This window comes from Neopsephotus bourkii, unplaced genomic scaffold, assembly GCF_033783945.1.
Source record: "Neopsephotus bourkii isolate Nb327-2 ecotype Australia unplaced genomic scaffold, CSIRO-AGI_Nbou_v1 NB_663, whole genome shotgun sequence".
NCBI lineage: Eukaryota > Metazoa > Chordata > Aves > Psittaciformes > Psittacidae > Neopsephotus > Neopsephotus bourkii.
This window is the reverse complement of record NW_026901162.1, coordinates 142489-161270: the sequence shown is the minus strand read 5'-3', so window position 1 is coordinate 161270 and position 18782 is coordinate 142489. Positions and strand designations below refer to the sequence as shown.

General features: G+C 39.0%; 1 protein-coding gene across 4 annotated transcripts in view; it reads left to right on the top strand.

Annotated features, from left to right (window-relative positions):
- ZC3H13 (zinc finger CCCH-type containing 13) overlaps window positions 1-18782 on the top strand; it is a 47480-nt gene that overhangs the window by 20222 nt on the left and 8476 nt on the right. For all 4 annotated transcript variants that reach the window (XM_061353066.1, XM_061353069.1, XM_061353065.1 and 1 more), the window contains exons 6-16: window positions 891-1030; window positions 1516-1673; window positions 2536-2733; window positions 5189-5362; window positions 7848-8158; window positions 9189-9653; window positions 10930-11112; window positions 14021-14564; window positions 15628-15731; window positions 16140-17153; window positions 17992-18507. In XM_061353066.1, the coding sequence (XP_061209050.1) occupies window positions 891-1030; window positions 1516-1673; window positions 2536-2733; window positions 5189-5362; window positions 7848-8158; window positions 9189-9653; window positions 10930-11112; window positions 14021-14564; window positions 15628-15731; window positions 16140-17153; window positions 17992-18507 (3807 nt within the window). The remainder of the gene's footprint in view (window positions 1-890; window positions 1031-1515; window positions 1674-2535; window positions 2734-5188; window positions 5363-7847; window positions 8159-9188; window positions 9654-10929; window positions 11113-14020; window positions 14565-15627; window positions 15732-16139; window positions 17154-17991; window positions 18508-18782) is intronic.

Below are 18782 nucleotides of genomic sequence, written 5' to 3'. Positions count from 1 at the left end.
TAAGCTGTTCCCATGCATTCTTGGCACATAAAAGGCATTTGTAGACTGAGTTCAGTTATTGCAGAACCTTTTTTATAGTTCCTGTGTGTAGGAGGGGGAGTGAAAGCTAATAACTTCTTAATGAAGTAATCTTTTCTCTGACAGTTATTTTCCTAAAGTGCTTTTTGAACATTAAACTTAAATGGCCTTAATAAGAAATGCAAACAGAGTGAGTAAATTGCTTTAATTTTCAGTAAGATTTCATTTGCAAAGCTTGAAACATATGATATTAACTAGCCATGACTTAATGAAAAAGTGAGAGAAATAGCACCTTTTCTGATACGAAAATCAAACAGTAATAATGTTTTAAAACAGAAATAAACCCTTGTGCATTAATCCAGTGAGAGAGGTTATACAGACCTTTTATTTTAAATTCAATTTGTAGATATAATTAAGTGTATCAATTGATTTGCGAGTTACTCTATTACACAAAGCCCTCTAGTATCATGCTTCAGTACTTAGATCTGTTTCATATGAGATTTCCCAGTTAAGTAGTGCTCTACATATTTTTGGATTTCATGAAGATGTACTCCTTTTTGTTATTTAAATATAAATAAATGGTTTAGTGAGTTTTCCTTGCTAACTAAGCTTAATTGATGCAAGTCTCTGAAAGAAGCTAAGGTGTTTTTGTTAAAGTTGTTTAAAAACTTAACTGCAGTTTCTGTGGAACTAACTGGAGCTTTTTCCAAGTTTACACACACATAATTAAAGAGATTTGGCTTAGCTTCATTGATCCATTCATGCAGTGCTTAAAAGTCACTGAAATATTTATGTGTTGCATCCAGTATGCTAAATATTGTTATTTCATATGTAATTGCTTACTAATCTCTTTACTTTTTTTTATAATAAAGACTCTGATAATGGAGATGTTAATTATGATTATGATCATGAGCTGTCTTTGGAAATGAAGCGCCAAAAGATTCAGAGAGAACTCATGAAATTGGAGCAGGAAAATATGGAGAAACGCGAGGATATAGTCATTAAAAAAGAGGTTTGTATTATGTCAGTGTGAAATTAAAAATAAAAATTCAGGAGCCACTTCATAGCCTTCTAATTGTTTCCTGGAAGACTTAAGCTTCCTGGGCTACAAATGCACTATTGTATTACATAGTAGTAAATAACTGGTGCATGTGTATCTTAGTATGGGACTTGGATGTTAGTTGTGAGAATCTGGTCAGTCATCCATCGCCATAGCCAAGTGTTCTGCTTCATGAAGTCTGCTATTAAATGAGTAGGACGAACTTGAATGCTCACTGGGCACGTATTGATTTTAAACTTTGAGTTATAGTTTTTGTGATACATTACAGAGTGCATTATCTTATCTGCCCCCATCCGTTTCCTGTCATCTTCCTTTTATAATGTTCTCTGAAAACGATACAGTTAGTTTATTTGAGGTAGATTACTGAATTTACGTATTTGACCCATACAGTCAAGCTCTTGAGCATCAGTATCAGTTAATATATTCTTTTCCTCAAGATTTCTCCAGAGGTGGTTAGATCTAAATTATCACCATCGCCGTCACCAAGAAAGTCTAGCAAATCTCCAAAACGAAGATCCAGTCCCAAATCATCTTCAGCTAGTAAGAAAGAGAAGAAAACATCTACTGTATCTTCCCCACTCCTGGATCAGCAGAGGTCAGTATGTAAATGTATCTTGCAAGAAAAGTGAGAGAACCACACTGATTTTTATTACTGGGTTTTTCATAAATAATATGGGGTTTCATTATCCTTGCTTTCAGGACTTTTGATTCTGTAATTTCAGGGGAAGTTGTCTAAATTGTGCGCTGTGAATTGTCCCTTTTTTAAATTGTCTAATTTAATCCCCCTAATTTAAATTGTCTAAATTGTGCGAAGCAAAAATCCCCTTTAAAACAGGGACAAAACAATGTTGTTTCTGCTTTGAGAATGTACAGCCATGGGGTAGTATGCTGCTGACATTCACTATGCAGTGGTATCTAGTTCATAGGGTTTATGTCAGTGGTAGCTTATATGAAAAAAAAATATATATACCATTTCCTATCATGGGATGCATAGTCAAAAATATTCTTTATCCTATGTCAGGTAGTTAACGTTAAATTCAAGACATGAGTGGATAGGTCATTTTGTGTATGTGATTGGGGTTTTGCATTGCAGACATGGGAGTCTAAACAGACAAGGTGCTTCATTGAATTCTCGTTCTTTGATGTGTGCAGTTCATGCAAGGGCATTTTAACTTTGAAAACTAGTTCTATCTGAACAGGAGCAATTCCCATTTTTGTTCACTGGCTTCAGAAATAAAGGTTATAAATGGAAGAGCTCAATGTGAATTTTTACCATCCACATTCACCCTTCAGTCAAGTAGAGTTATTGAGCACTGCTTTGCTAATGGAGTGGTGAATCCCATCCTAAAAGCTTCAGGGCCCTTTACATTATAACTTTCCTGCCAGCATCTGAGACATCACTGTTTGAAGTAGTTGGCAGTCCTTCATTTTTCTTCCCCCTGTTAATCTATCTATAGGAGTTCTAAAAGTAACCAGAATAAAAAGAAAGGCCCCCGTACCCCTAGTCCTCCTCCTCCAGTACAAGAGGAAACTCCCCTGGGGAAGAAACACAAAGAAAAACATAAAACAAAAGAGCGTTCAGAAGAAAAGACAAGGGAGGTGAAAGAAAGAGGCCGTGACTTTGAAAGGCATAAGGAGAAAAAAGAGAAGCAGAGGTAAGTTATGTTGCATTATTAGCTTTTAACATTAATATAACCTTGCTTTTAAAGTTATCATTCATAGAACACTAAATATTAAGGGATTTATACTTGCTTTGCCAACAACGTTTTTCGTACTCATTAAGTATTTTAAGTATGCTATATAGATGTATCGATGGACTAATTAACAGATTGGTAGGTTTTAATTATATAACGTAGTAAGTTTGTAAAATACCCGTTTGAAAGATCCATTACTTCTAAGGAATTGGACTTTCACCAGTGGAGCAGTTAATTTGCCAAAATCTTCATCAGAATATTGACTTGTCCTCTTGCCTGTTCTTCTGAAATCTTAAAGGACTGTTATCTTTCGAATTTGGCACTGGAGGTTTTAAGCTCTGCCTAATATTCAGTAGGTTAAAAGTGTTCCTGAAGTCAAAGACTACTGTGATTTTAGAATTACTTTGCTTTTGCACATATATACATATGTGTTGGAGAGACATCAATTTGATGAATGGACCACTCGGTGGATAAAGACCTGGCTGGATGGCTGCACACAAAGAGTTGTGGTCAATGGCTCAATGTCCGGCTGGAGACCAGTAAGGAGTGGTGTCCCTCAGGGATCGGTGTTGGGATCAGTCTTGTTTAACATCTTCATCGCGGACATGGACAGTGGGATTGAGTGCGCCCTCAGCAAGTTTGCCGATGACACCAAGCTGTGTGGTTTGGTTGATAACGCTAGAGGGAAGGAATGCAATCCAGAGGGACCTTGACATGCTTGTGAGGTGGGCTGATGACAACCTCATGAAGTTTAACGATGCCAAGTGCAAGGTCCTACACCTGGGTCGGAGCAATCCCAGGCACAGCTACAGGCTGGGCAGAGAAGAGATTCAGAGCAGCCCTGTGGAGAAGGACTTGGGGGTGCTGGTCAATGAGAAAATGAACATGAGCCGATTTCAGTGTGTGCTCGCAGCCCAGAAAGCCAACCATATCCTCAGCTGCATCAAAAGGAGCATGACCAGCAGGTCGAAGGAGGTGATCCTGCCCCTTTGTTCTGCTCTCCTGAGACCTCACTTGGAGTATTGTGTGCAGTTCTGGTGTCCTCAACATAAAAAGGACATGGATCTGTTGGATCAAGTCCAGAGGAGGGCCACAAGAATGATCAGGGGACTGGAGCACCTCCCATATGAAGATAGGCTGAAAAAGTTGGGGCTGTTCAGCCTGGAGAAGGCTATGTGGAGACCTCATAGCAGCCTTCCAGTATCTGAAGGGGGCCTATAGGGGTGCTGGGGATGGACTCCTCATTAGGGACTGTAGTGATAGGACAAGGGGTAATGGGTTAAAACTTAAACAGGGGAAGTTTAGATTGGATATAAGGAGGAAATTCTTTCCTGTTAGGGTGGTGAGGCACTGGAATAGGTTGCCCAAGGAGGTTGTGAATGCTTCATCCCTGGCAGTGTTCAGGGCCAGGTTGGACGAGGCCTTGGGTGATATGGTTTAGAGTGAGGTGTCCCTGCCCATGGCAGGGGGGTTAGAACTTGATGATCTTAAGGTCCTTTCCAACCCTAACTATTCTATGATTTTATATATATATATAATGGTGGACTAATATGACTTATTTTCTGAAGCATATGTGTCCATTTAAGTTGAAAAATACAAAATCTGCATTTTTAAGTCGTGTATTCCCTTGATGAAAATGGGGTACATGTTCATGTTTACTTTGTATGTGGCATAACAAAGGAGTGGAAGATCAGTAGATGTGTATTTTTAATTGATTAAATAAATTATATCACATTTAGTTTAGACTATATTATTTCCCTCATGCTTGCACACTCCCATTACTGGAAGTTCATAAGCAGTAGAAAAGAATATTCTTGATAGTGCTGGAAGGATCAAGAGAGTAGTTGGCTAATTATTGTGCTATAATCAGGTATTGCTGTGGTGACTGCAGCTTTTTATTTCAGTGCTGGTTTTTTGTCTTTTATTTTTTTGTCAAAATAATCAAAATTAGGAAAGATTCATCAAGTCTTCATCATGTACAGTAAGTGAAATAGTTGAGGGTTCTGACAGATGCTTTTGATTCATTTGCAACTGTGATTAGTGTTTGAAAATGTCTGTGAGCTTGAGGCTTCCTAAATAAAGTTATGATATTACACAAATTTTTTTGGTAGAGTAGCAAGATAATTCTACATGGATAGGAATTCTGTTTCATGGACACATGAAATACTGGGTATAATTATGAGAATATAATTTTGGATTTACCATATTCTAGTTTTGTATTCTAAGTTTAGTAATTAGCAAGAAATTCAGTGCATGTCTTGCATTCTTGAGTTTTGCTAGATTAAGGTAATCTGATATGTAAAATTATGGGTGGAATATATGTTTCTATAAGATTGTTCTTGATCTTGTAAGTACAGTGGAGTTGTAGTAATGCCATATTATACCTGTTAAACAAGCTGCTGTTTATGTTTCCCAGGGATGCGTCTGAAAGCTCCCATAGACAGAAGCGTTCTCCTAGTCCTGCAGATCATTCTGGCAGTAATTCTTCCCCTTCCAGGGAGTATTCCCCACCTGCTTCAAGGCGAAGACAAACCTCCCGAGCTCCAGCCAAGTCAGCCACTCACAAGCATAACTTCTCACCGTCTCGCAGGTGGGAGGTCAATTGCACGTTTTTTTTTTTCCATGAATAGTTGTGGTTTAGAAGCTTCCTCTGTTGTTTGTGTGTCTGTTGTGAATATGTGTGTGCCTCAAACACCTGAACTCTGAGAATTTTGGGTGTTTTTTTTTTTTGCCGAGTTACTACACTGAGAATACCTGTGTTGGTCAAGAATACAAGTCATGGTGCAGGCTTCCATTTATTACTCCCTCTCATACGTTTTGGCTTCAGGTGGAACTTCAAAAGTCTGATATGAGACGTAGCCTGTGAACTTTTTATTTCTCACCTTCCCCCTTCTTAAAAAGTAGAAAATGTGAGAAGTCTTCCATCTTGGAGATAAGGAAGGAACAGAGTTTCTCTGCTCCAAAATGGGTAGGGTGATGCACAGATCCTGGCTCTACACATCTTTTCTGAAAAGCAGACACAGTTGGCTAAACGGTACAGTACAATTTCAGAGACCTTCTTGCAGGAAGCTTCAGGGAAATGATCATCCTGCCAGTTCTAGGGGCCTTGGAAAAAAATCTTTTACCACCCATTAAAAAGGAAGGAGGAGACTTATTTTGATCTGAAGGAGTCTGTAAGCTCAGGTTTAGAATGGCAGTGCTAAATACTACTGCAGTCCTATGTTTGTATAATGGAGAGGGAAGCATCCTTATTTTCAGCATTTCTGTTGAAGGGTGGGAGGAAGATACCAGATGTCATATATATCTGCATGCTGATAAAACAAGCAAAATAAACCCATCCATTCAGAAATTCTAAGAGTTGTAAGCAAGCTCTTTTGCTGCTGTGGTGACTCAGTTCAGCTGAACAATGTTGTATTGTTTTAATCTACATGTTACTGATGGATATTTTCTTTAAATTAGGTTGTGTATAGGGAAGGGAGTAAAGCAGCCTGTTCCGCCTGCAGCCAGCAGTAGTAAGGAGACTGAAAAATACTTTTGCAGCATCCTTTTCTCCATGTTTTTGGTTTTGGGTTTTTTTTTTCTAATCTAGTCTGTATTTTGCTCACTAGCACCTGCCTGGGGCTTCTGTGCAGACGTATCAAGTGTGTGGAAAGGAACATTAAGCAGGGAAGATAAATGGGCCTTCTTCTAGAAACATGGAAGGATATTTTAAATGTTTTGTCTCCAAACCATTGATAGCCTCCCATGCAAGCCAATTTTGGTGACCCCATGTTCCATGATAATGGTTTCATGGAGAAAAGTAAATGTAGTCTTAATTTAGAGATGGTAAGTCACGGAATTATATTGTATTCTGTCAGCCATTTCTGACCTTGGCAGAATTTTACTTCGAGTGCTTTGGAAATTTTCCTACAAATTCCAGGCCGTCTGTTTCATCTGTATGTGACAGTGTCACATACAAACTGTCCTTTTAAAGGCTGGGATATTGCAGAAGATTGCAGAGGTACTACTGCCGTTGATAAAGTAGTCCCTCATTTGTGAATCACCCAAAACTGAGAGCTTCATCTGTATGGATGTTTACTTGAAGTCACTGACACTATGTATGGAAATTCAGAAGTGGGAACTAAACCACTTAAGTGGGATTTTTGAATATGGATTGTCCATGTGTGTTTTTTCTGACTCCTGCTTTTCTCATTGGAATCTCTGGAATTTTGTGAAGTAGAAGGGAGTCGTGAGTTAAGGGTAATACATATTTCATGTAAAAACATACTTGCAAATCACTTTGATGCTGATAAGGGAAAAATACCCTTACTGCTGAGCTCAAGGGTTTGAAATGTGTGGCCATGTTAGACTATGGGATAATGTATTGTGAGGAAATTTGTTTACTGTTGTCTAAATGATCTTTAGTTGAGTGATGGGATTTTGAAAGTGAGAGACACTTTATCTGCATTTTCTTATCCTATTAGCTATGAATTTTGCTTGTTTGTGTAAATATTCATGTTTGCTAAAGCCTTTAAGTAGACGTGTGTGGGTTTTCTGGATCAAGGCCTAAATTGTTTGAAGATCAATGCTTATAAGAAAAGAAAGAAGCTAAAAATGCACAAGAAGGTGACACTGATTCTTTTATAAAGAATTGAATGCTGTTGGAAACAAAAGAAAAAAAATTCCCCTTAGGTAACACTGTGTAAAATGTTAACTGCCTAATTTTACCATGAATTTCAGAAAGCATTTTATATTGAAAAAAACAATTGTTCTTGGTTTGGGGGTGGGGGAGAAAATAACTTTCTTTTCTGACCCCTCTCTCCCTTTCCCCAGGAGGTAGTTGTGTAATATAGTTTTGATTGAACAGCTTGTTCTTGGATAAATAAACTATTGCCGTTTAAAGAAACCGTACTTTGAAAGGGTATTCTTGGTGCCCTTGAGGGAAAACTAGTTGGTGTTTTATAGAAAGAGCACTTTCAGCAGACAAAGAGTAGAGAATGCACAAATTGGTTTAATCACTTTTTTTGTAAGGCATAGTAAGAACCTTTTAAATCAGGTTATTACATGTGTGCCTATTCTAACTCTTTTATTTGCAGGTCTGCTTCCCCATCAGGTCAGCATCATTCTCCCATATCCTCCAGACATCACTCCTCTTCATCGCAGTCAGGCTCCTCTGTTCAAAGACATTCTCCTTCCCCACACCGCAAAAGAACTCCTTCTCCATCCTATCAAAGGACAGCTTCCCCACCTGCAAGGCGGTCATCTTCCCCATATCCCGCACACTCTTCCTCTTCTCCTCAGAGGAAGCGAAGTCCATCAAGACATCGATCTCCTGGAAGAGAAAAGGGAAGACATGATCGTGATCGGACTTCACAGTCTCATGACAGGCGCCACGAAAGGCGGGATGGTATGAATAGAAAATAATACTTCAGAATAATTTTTATTTCTTTGCAAATTGGATTTTGAAACTTGATTTTCAAGCTGTGGTATCTGTCCCTGTGGCTAGGGGGTGAAGAAAATATGGGCTGTGTTATAGTTCCTGTGCTCATGGTGCTGTCTTCAGGGGCTGTGTTCTTCAAAGGACTGCTTATATAGGCTGAGCTGATTGTAAAGATCCTGTAGGCGTTTGCCTAGGTGTTTCTTGTGTAGTGATATGGTGGTGTCAGTAGGTAAGTGAGTTTCTCTTTGTATCAGGTATGTACTAGTGGATCAGCTGAATGACAGCAGGATACTTGCGAGTGAATACTACTCTTTTCTGTGAGGTTCCCGAATGCTAATCCAGTCCTCACTGATTGCTCTGTTGTCCTTTTAATTGACATTAAGTGAGGTGTGTGCAAAGAAACAGTCATTCCCTCTGGAAATCTGTTAAGCTGGTCGAGTAATTTGTGATGAGCAAACATGCTGTTTCACTCAAGAGACAGCTTTCAAAGAGTACATATGTCAGCTTTTTGTTGGACTGGTTGTAATCCTGTAACAGTAACATTATAAATATATAATTAAAAAAGAAAAAGGCTTTGGCAGGGCACTGAGGCCTTAAAAGCAAGTAGTCTAAACATAGCTTAAATTTCCTGAAAATATATGTGTATGGATTAAAAATGAATCCATGATTGGAGGAAGAAAATGATCCTACCTTAAAGGTATTGAAGTGCATTTGCTGTAGTACATTTGAAGTTTATTTTTATTATACTTACTGTCTTTTGAATAGGTAAATATTTGTAAAGTACAGATTCAAATTCACAGAAAGATCTTTAGAGCTTACTGAATGTACAGGTAAATACCTAACATGATCTTCTCCTACTTACATAATAATTTGAGTTGCTGTATGTCAGAAGTATATTTTGACAGTATTATTTTAGTGGGTTTTGTGTGCTAAACTTTTGCTTGCATTGATTAGGTGTATAACTGTGTGGTTGTTTTTTTTTTAAAACATTTTACAGAAACTAGAGGAAAAAGGGAAAAAGAAAGAGAGTCAAGAGATGATCGTGATTATGACCAGGAGCAGAGTACCTCCAGGGATCACAGAGATGACAGAGAGTCCCGTGATGGAAGAGATCGAAGGGAGACAAGAGACAACAGAGATCGGAGGGAGACAAGGGAATCCAGAGATACTCGAGACTCCAGAGATACAAGGGATTATAGCAGAGATACTAAAGATAGTCGTGATCAGAGAGACTCACGCTCCACACGGGATTCCCATGACTACAGAGACAGAGAGAGTCGTGATGCCCATAAAAAGGATGACCAGTATCAGGAGGACTTGCGCAGCTATGGAAGATCACATGGCAGAGAGGAGAGCTCTCGGGCGGAAACAAGGAATGACTCCAGAAGTGACTCCAGAAATGAGAGCAGAAGTGATAGAACTGGCAGAAGTCGAGGCAGAGGTCCTGAATTATCTGACAAGGGTATTGCATTATTTAAAAAACTAATAAGTATCCCTATAGTGGGAGATTGAATATTGACATTCATACTACCTTGTTTGATATTTGATAAGGAGGTGCTGCCAAATAGCTCATGCTTTTAAAGCTATGTTAAATTAGAACAGTCGCTTAAATTTATAGGCCTTACTTGTTCTCCATTCTTTAAAGAAGCATAACATTGGTATTCCGCTATTCAGTTTTAATACAAATCCTAACCTTTACACCACTGTAATGTTTCTGCAGCCCTAGGTTTTTCCATGGGCTACAAATACAAGTAAGGGGCAGCTACAAGAAAGCTGGAGAGAGACTTTTTACAAGAACATGTAGGGATATGACAATGGGGAATGGCTTTAAACTGAAAGAGGGTGGATTTAGATTAGTTATAAGCAAGAAATTCTACATTGCAAGGGTGGTGAGGCACTGACACAGGCTGCCCAGAAAAGCTGTGGCTGCCCCATTCCTGGCAGTATTCAAGGCCAGCTTGGATGGAGTTTTGAGCAACCTGGTCAAGTGGAAAGTGTGCCTTCCAATGGCAGGGGTGTTGGAAGCAGATGTTCTTTAAGGTCACTTCCAACCCAAACCATTCTATGATTCTGTGTGTAGTTGAAGGTTTGTAGGGGGCAGTATGTTTCGGAGTACTGGGCAGCAGGTTTTTGGTGTTCTCTGAAAATCAACTGCGTGTCATAGGTACTTGAAAACCACCTTTCACAGCTTTGCCTGCCCTGCCATCCCATCCCTTCTTGATTGACCAAAATTAAAAAACAAAAAAAAGGGATTTTAGCCTGTGGCAATATTTTTGAAAGGCTGATGCACTTCATGTAACAGCTTCACTTTTAACTATATAGGAAATATATTTTGGCTTTCTCAGGCTTATTGTGGCAGGGAAATGACATATAATTTTTACAAGAGAAATTGCCTCTACTTTTCCTGCTTGTTCCTGCTGCACAGTGCAAAAGCTTACATGCTACTCAGAACAAATGTGACCTGGCTTTTAGACTGTTCTGTTTCTAGCCAGGAGAACTATGCTATGACCAGGGCATGGTGATTTAAAAAAATCTTGATTTTTGGAGTTTGAAAATAATAACTTTACAATTAAAACATGTAAAATTGGAGTTGTTGGTTAAATAGAGTTTGGCACTACAATTTCTATTTCATGAACAATTAATTCAAGTTTATTAAAAGTTACTACTTTAATTGGTATAAATATCAGTGTTTTTTCTTACATTTGGAAACTGATCTCTTCTATTGCTACATCTATTAGGAAGTCGTGGAACTAGAGGATCCCAGGCTGATGGTCACAGCAGTAGTGGAACCTACCATGACAGCTGGGACTCAAGAAGTAGCTACCCTGACCGGGATCGCTATGACAGTCGAGAACAAGCAAGGGATTCCTCTTTTGAAAGAAGACATGGTGAACGGGACAGGCGTGACAATAGAGAAAGAGGTATTTCCATGTGCATTTCTACACTTACATGTGTGATCAAATGTATATGTATGAATGTGTGTGTTTCTGGCTCCCTCCTTTTTCTTCCTTGTTCTGCCCCCACACCATTAATTCATAAATAACTCACTTGACACTGCACACTGACACTGGTCTTGTCCTTGACATAAACTAACTTATGTAGTAAGATCACTCGTTGGCAGTGTATGTGTGAATGCTATGGCTTTTCTCCCTGCCTATAGCTGGATGTTGGCACCTTCTGGTTTTTTTCATCCAGATAGTCTTTAAACAAACAAAACTTCTTCAAGAGATTTCATTGTACAATTTCAGTGTGAAATATCTTTTCCTCTTCTTTGCCTCCACCTCCACTTCATATGCATACACATATAAGCTTAGAGTCATAATTGCATTTAATTACTTCTGCACCTGAAAGAGTAATGTGTCTTTAAGGAACTTAATACCAGCTTTTACTCACCAATTAAGAGAACAGGACGAGTATTGTAACCTTATCTAGGTGTTCCTGCTCTGGCAGGGGGATTGGACTAGATGATCTTTTGAGGTCCCTTCCAATCTCTAACATACTGTGATACTGTGATACTGTGAGTCAGGGAAATGAAGGTAGTATGGAACTGAAAAGAGGAGCCGTTAAGAATAAGTGTGAAAACACAGTGTTTTTTTCTGTCTTGAGTTTTGATTTGGAAGTGATAGATATGTTCTAGCTGTTGCTTAACTTAATTTTTACAAACGGGTGTTTTGTAACAGCAAGGAGTGCTTTTTGGCCTATTGAAATGTATCTGTTGTTGCTTGTTCTTGTGGAAGGTTCTGCTTTAGATTCTTTCTTGTCTTCAAGGCAGGATTTCAACAGACCTAATCTCCAGGCTTCCTTTTTCTTGTTAACTAAAAAAATCCTGCGGTCAGAATGTGTCCCAGGGGTTGGCTTTTGCAGAGTAGCTTTCATCTGTTCACCTTCCCACCCCAGAAAATCCTAGATATATTATAATGTAATTTATGCTCTTCATATCATTATGAGTTCATAAATTATTCAGAATTAAAACCCCAGTCAACAGAAAAAAATACCTTCAAAGAAAATAGAGTAAAATAAATTTATAGAAGGAAAGTTGCTTTGAATGGGTTCTATTTCCCTTTTAGGAGAAAAATGTAAAAAGCTGAATGGAGATAAAATTTGTTGTTTTCTTCCTTGAAAAATTATATCATTTTTTGTGGTAGTAAATTCTCCTCAGAGTTATAATTCACGACACAGTTTCCATAATTAGACCACAGTCTTAATGTTTGTCATTCAGAGAAGAATTGAGATAGATTTTGGTTGCTATTTGATTCTGTAATATGTAAGGAGTCGTTTTAGTAAGATTTTAAAATGCAAGCTTGCACGTTTGAGCTGCCTTTATTCAACTAGAGCAAATAAGTTGGATGTTCCAAACAACCACTGGAGCAGCACTTAAAAAAAATGAAGTCATGTAAGAAGTGCTCAATATCTCCATTTAATTGTGTAATACACTTCCAGTGTCTTGATTCATGTAAGACTTTCATGTGGATGCTTTGTCACCAAAACTGACATAATAGATAGGAGTTACAGAACTTTTGGATAAAATCTAACACTTAGTATGCACAGTAAATCATAATATTACAGGCACCATTGAAAGAATGTGAAACGTGTTCACGGAACCAATTCCATGGATTGATGATTTACCTGTTACAAAAATAAGTGTTAAATCAATGGCAGAAATGTCACTCAAGTGTGCTTTTAATTTTATCTGGTAACAGGAGAGCAGTAAGTCATTGTTAATTTGCTCAGAAATGAAAATTGATTAAACCGATGAAAACGCACATATTATTGATTTGGTCTTGTTCAAATTCTGCTTGCTTACCCCTGGTGGATGTTGTCTCAATTTACAGAAAAGTGCACTCTTGGCCTCAGAGTAATGGACCGAAAAATACCAACTTCTATTCATATTATTTTTTGCTCTTTTTTATAATGCTTTTAATATATATTGTGGAAAAATAGTTTTATTGATATGTTGTCGTTCAAATACTATTTACAGCAGAATAGGAATTGTTATGAAGTGGTCAAAATTTATAGAAATATATGTAAAAAATCTGAAATATAATTAACAAAATGCAGTGAAGTGTGTGGAAAGTAAATAAATCAGGTTTCTCTCCTTCTCAATCAGTTATTTTCTATGTAAGTTTAGTTTTATCCCTGACTCTAATCTACTGATCAAGCTTCTAAAACTTTAAGACTCTGTAGTGAACACATATGAAAATTTCTAGCAGTTCTGCTTCCCCTACCTCATCCGCGCCTCTCCCTTTCCTGTGAGTTTGGTTGTGTATTTCTGGGGAGAGATCTTTTCTGTGATGAGACAGGCCAGAACTTCTTAGTTGGCAGTAACTTACTGTGTATTATAAACAGTGTGAATTCTTGTAAAGCCTGTGGCTCTTAACAGGCTTAGGAAGTAAAATTTTCATATAGAAGTCTTAGCATTGCATATCTATGTCATTCAGAGCTTTTTAAGATCTTATACCAGATTTTGATTCATTGAGCAATGTAATAGTAGTAGCTAGGCTATGAGGTCTATACTTACCTCTTGAAGCCATTCAGAAAAATCTAGTAGAAAATAAAAATTTTGTAGTATTTTTTGGCTAAAATAAGGAATGTCTTTTAAATATTGAAAAGCCTTTTAAATATTGAAAAAAAACCCTTTCAAAATTAGTACTGTTTTTTGTCTTCTTCCCTCCCAAGAAGAATTTCCATGTTTCTGCAGGGAGTTACTTTTCATTTAAGGCAAACCAGTATCTAAATTGTCAAAATAAAAGCTGTTGGGATTTTATTACTGTAGTGGAAGCAGTTTATGTCCTGTTATCACTTGATAATCAAACCCGCTTCTCTTCACAGATCAGAGAGCAAGCTCACCAGTACGGCATCAAGGACGAAGTGATGACCTTGAGCGGGATGATAGAAGAGAAGAGCGAAGGGGAGATCGGTCTGATGACAGGAGAGAGGAAAGGGCCCGGGAGAGGGAGCGAGAAAGGGAGCGGGATCGGGAGAGGGAAAGGGAAAGAGATCGGGAAAGAGAAAGGGAGAAGGAAAGAGAGTTGGAGCGAGATCGTGCTCGGGAACGGGAGAGGGAAAGAGAACGGGACAAAGACAGGGACCGTGATCGGGACCGAGACAGGGACCATGACAGGGAAAGGGAACGAGAGCGGGAGAGGGAGAAGGAACGAGAGCGAGAGAGGGAGGAACGAGAAAGGGAGCGGGAGCGAGAAAGAGATCGTGAGCGAGAACGAGAAAGGGACAGAGGTCGAGACAGGGATAAAGAAAGAGACCGCCAGAGAGACTGGGATGACAAAGAAAAAGGAAGGGAAGACCGCAGGGATAAGAGAGAAGATATCCGAGAAGAAAGAAGCTCAAGAGATGTCCATGAGGAGAGAAAATCCAAGTGAGTAGATCTGAATGTCACTTCCATCTCAGAATTTAAAAAAAAGGCAGTCTTTTACTGCTGATTTCAGTATGTTAGTAAGCAAGTAAGTACATAAGGGAGAAGATAGCCTGCTTATGCAGAGGCCTGGTCTGGCACCATTTCTACCCTGCATCTGTGTGACGCACGCTGGTGACCCCAAAGTCAGTACTATGGTGATGAAATTAATCCAATGCTTTGTTAGTGCAGAGTTGTGAAACTACTCAGGAGCTAGCAATTGAGTCAGACAATGTCATTTTCCTTTCTAAGTGTACTTGCATGGCCTTTCCTTTAATAAATGCAGGCATTCTTGGAAACGTAATAGCAGTCTGTGGTACCTTTTGAAGCCTGGAAAGTCAGATAGCAGCTAACAAGGTTAGGGTTCATGACTTTATTTGTTAAATTTCTGTGGAGCATGCATTACCCTTTGCACTACTAAATTTTCAATCCCAGAAGGCTACCAGTGAAGGCATGAACAATATCCTGAGTGAATGTGTGGTGCCTCTTTTAAGTGCATAGCACTGATGCACTTTTTTTTTCTTCCTTTTTTCCTTTTCATTTAATACAGTAAAAATCTTACTGCTTTGTCAATACTGGTCAAAGCAGTGTTGCCCTGAATGGTTGCTTTCCTCGGAAGTTACGAGTAGCTTTTGTGTGAGGGAATTGTGGATTCCTATAAATCAGCATGGGCTCCCCCAGTCCCCAGCAAGCATCTAAGTGGGGGTTTAGCTGCCAGCTGGAGTCAATGCACTGCAAGGGTCATTGCCACAATGAAAAATTAGCTGAATAATCTTTGATAACTTTGGGTAAAAGATAGTTGTCTGAAGTGTTTGTTTACTTTAAGGTGTCTTACAGTATGGTCAGAAAACTGATCATGCTTGCAGTTTTGGAATAACTTAAAAAACTACAGGACTCCTGGCATCCTTAGCTGTGTTGACTTCTGTATGAGTTGCTTAGACTTCAGGGACTGTATTGATTACTCAGTGAATGAATGTTTTCTTTAAAGAATTCTGAAGTATTTTGACTGTACATGTTTCTTCTGCAGGAAGCGTCACAGAAATGAAAGCAGTCCAAGTCCTCGTCAGTCACCTAAACGTCGCCGTGAGCACTCTCCTGATAGTGATAATTACAACAGTGGAGATGATAAAAGTAAGTAGGAGCAGGCTGCCTCTGCAACTGGATCCAGTTTACTCTCTGCTTACGGGAAATAACTTGAAATCTTAAATAGACAAAGCATGGGGAAAGCTTTTGTAAGTGTCCTCCTCCCCATACTTTTATGACTATTTTTCTTAATCTGTACATTTGTCTCATCTTAATTTTGTCACTATGTGTTATATCTGCCAGGTGATAGTGACTTCCACATCATTTGTTTAAGATGCATGTTTACCAAAATGGAAAGAAGCCTGTTGCTAGTGCAGCAGTTGAGAAACTTTAGAAATGTAACTGAAATAATGGATTGTATGTTTTAATTTACACTTTTTTTCATGTACAAGATACTAAATGTTCACATGTTCTCCTTCCTAAACAATATAGTGCATCCTTTTTCCCATTTTGTAGATGAAAAGCACAGACTTCTGAGCCAGGTTGTGCGGCCCCAGGATTCCCGATCACTGAGTCCCTCTCATATTTCAGAAGAGCGTCAGAGTCGGTGGAAAGAAGAAGAGCGAAAATCAGACAGAAAGGAAAGTTCCCGGCGTTATGAAGAACCAGAATTTAAAGAGAGGGTGTCTTCAACAGATAAGCAAAGAGAGCAGCCAGACATTTCAGAAGGCTCCCGGTCCAGGGTTCAGGAAAGTCTTGGACACCGTCCTTCTGAAGAAAGAGATGCTTCTGATAGAATGCATGATGACAGCAAGAAGAAGTCTAAGGTACAGAAAAAGGCCACAAAGAAGAAGAAAGATGATGACAGTGGGGTGGAACGGTACGCTAATGAGTCAACAACTGAGGAAAGCCAAGTCTTTTCACCCAAGAAAGGTCAAAAGAAGAAAAATGTAGAAAAAAAGCGGAAGAGATCAAAGGGTGATTCTGAAGTTTCTGATGAAGAGATTGTTCCACATCATAAAAAGAAGAAAGGCCCACGAACCCCCCCTGTAACAAAAGAAGAGTTGGTTGAAGCACCACCTGAGAAAGCTGTGGCAGAAGTCCCCCCAAAAAGAGAAGATACAACATTCAGTGACTGGTCAGATGAAGATGTTCCTGAACGTGGTGACATTGTTGTTCCAGAAAGAAGCACTGACGATTCCCATAGAAAAAGTCACAGGACGAGAGGAGAAAAGGTGGAAGCCCCTCATGTTACTATAGAGGATGGACCACACCGTAAACCTGTGGATCAGAAACGTAGCAGCAGCCTTGGTAGCAATCGGAGCCATGCCTCAAGCAGACTTAGATCTCCTTCCAATGAGTCAGCTCATCGCAGTGGAGATGACCAGACTGGACGGAAGAGGATCCTGCACAGTAGCTCTAGAGACAGGGACAGGGACAGGGAAAAGAAAAGCTTAGAAATCACTGGGGAGCGGAAATCAAGAATTGATCAGTTGAAACGAGGGGAACCTAGTCGCAGCACATCTTCAGGTACCACGATACATTTCAGTGAGACTGACTTACCGTTTTATGTAGAAGTCCAAAACCGAAAATCCCAATTCATTCGTGGCTGTATGCTCTTTCCATTTCTAGTTAGTGTGAAGGGGGAGGGGGGATGCTCTCTGCAATTCATTGTAAATCTAGAGTGAATTAAGATTTCTGCAAGTGTTAACCATATTTGAAAAGCTGATCCTTAGCAGGCAGGATTATCACTTTGTTTACACAAGAACAGTCAGATTCAGTTCATGCTGTCTGGGGAGTAAAGTAATTTATAGGACAAAAAACCCCAACCTTGTAGAAGGAGAAAATGCTTGTGCTAACAGAACACTGAGATAGTTCTATCATCTAAATGTTCTTAAACTCACCATTAACATTTTGATATGGAAATTTTGAAATCTATGCAAAATGAGGTAGATACCTTCCTCCTAAAGCACTTTGGCTCTCTGTTCTCCTCATGGTTACATGCCTGAAATGATTTTTTCTGAATTTATCATTTGCTAGCCAAATTATTTCTAGCTTTTAGAAGATACATTTTGAAAATTTAGCATTTTTCTTTGCATCTGTTTATGAGTTAAAATCATGTACCTTTGGTTTGGCTTCTGTTACAGTGGAAAGTAGCCACTAAAAATCTTTTGCATGAGTGGGGTAAATTTCTTATATTTCTAAGTAAGGTTAAAGCTATAGGCAACCTGAAAGCATTATTTATTTTAAGATAATGCTTTTGAGAAGTACATTTTCATACCTGAATCTTTAAAATGCTTTGGTATAGTAAAATGGTATTATGTTTATGTGCTGCAGTTACCATATGTGTTTAAAATATTTTTTTCAGATCGTCAAGATTCGAGAAGCCACAGTTCAAGAAGAAGTTCTCCTGAATCGGATCGTCAAGTCCATTCCAGATCTGGGTCGTTTGATAGCAGGGAAAGGCTTCAGGACCGAGATCGACATGAACATGATCGAGAACGAGAGAGAGAGAGGAGAGAGGGAAGACAGAGAGACTGGGACCGAGATGTTGACAAAGACTGGCCAAGGAGCAGGGAACGAGAGAGGCTCCGAGAACGGGAGAGGGAAAGGGAGAGAGAGAAGCGACGGGAGCTGGACAGAGAGAGAGACAGACAGCTGCCTGATGCTGCTGAAAGAGAGAGAGACAGAACTCTTGACATTTCCTCTCAAAAAGAATCAACAAAACACAGTGAAATGAAACTGGACAGAGATCACGAAAAGGAATTTGATGGTGTTTGTCGGGATTCAGTGGCTTCAGAGAAGGAAAGAACAGACAAAGATTTAGGACCTTTACCAGGTTTTGAAGATGGAAATGAGGCTGAAAAGGTGGAGAGTTTAGAAGGTGAGATATTCTGTGAAATTGCCTGGAATGACAAATATTTTATTCTTGCCTTTTTAACACAGTGCTGAATTGACCTGTAGTAGATTAAGGTTTGTTGAAAGGTTTGTGGAAGCAGGCAGAATAAGAGAGAAACCTGATGAGCATCTTTTTTAGTGTTAGTTGTGTATATTTGTTAATTTCTAAAGAAGTCTTGAGGCAAAGAAACATAAATGGTCTGAGGTGTTATTTCATCAAGGTGTAATGTTTCGCAATAGGCAGTTTTTGAAGTAGGCAGT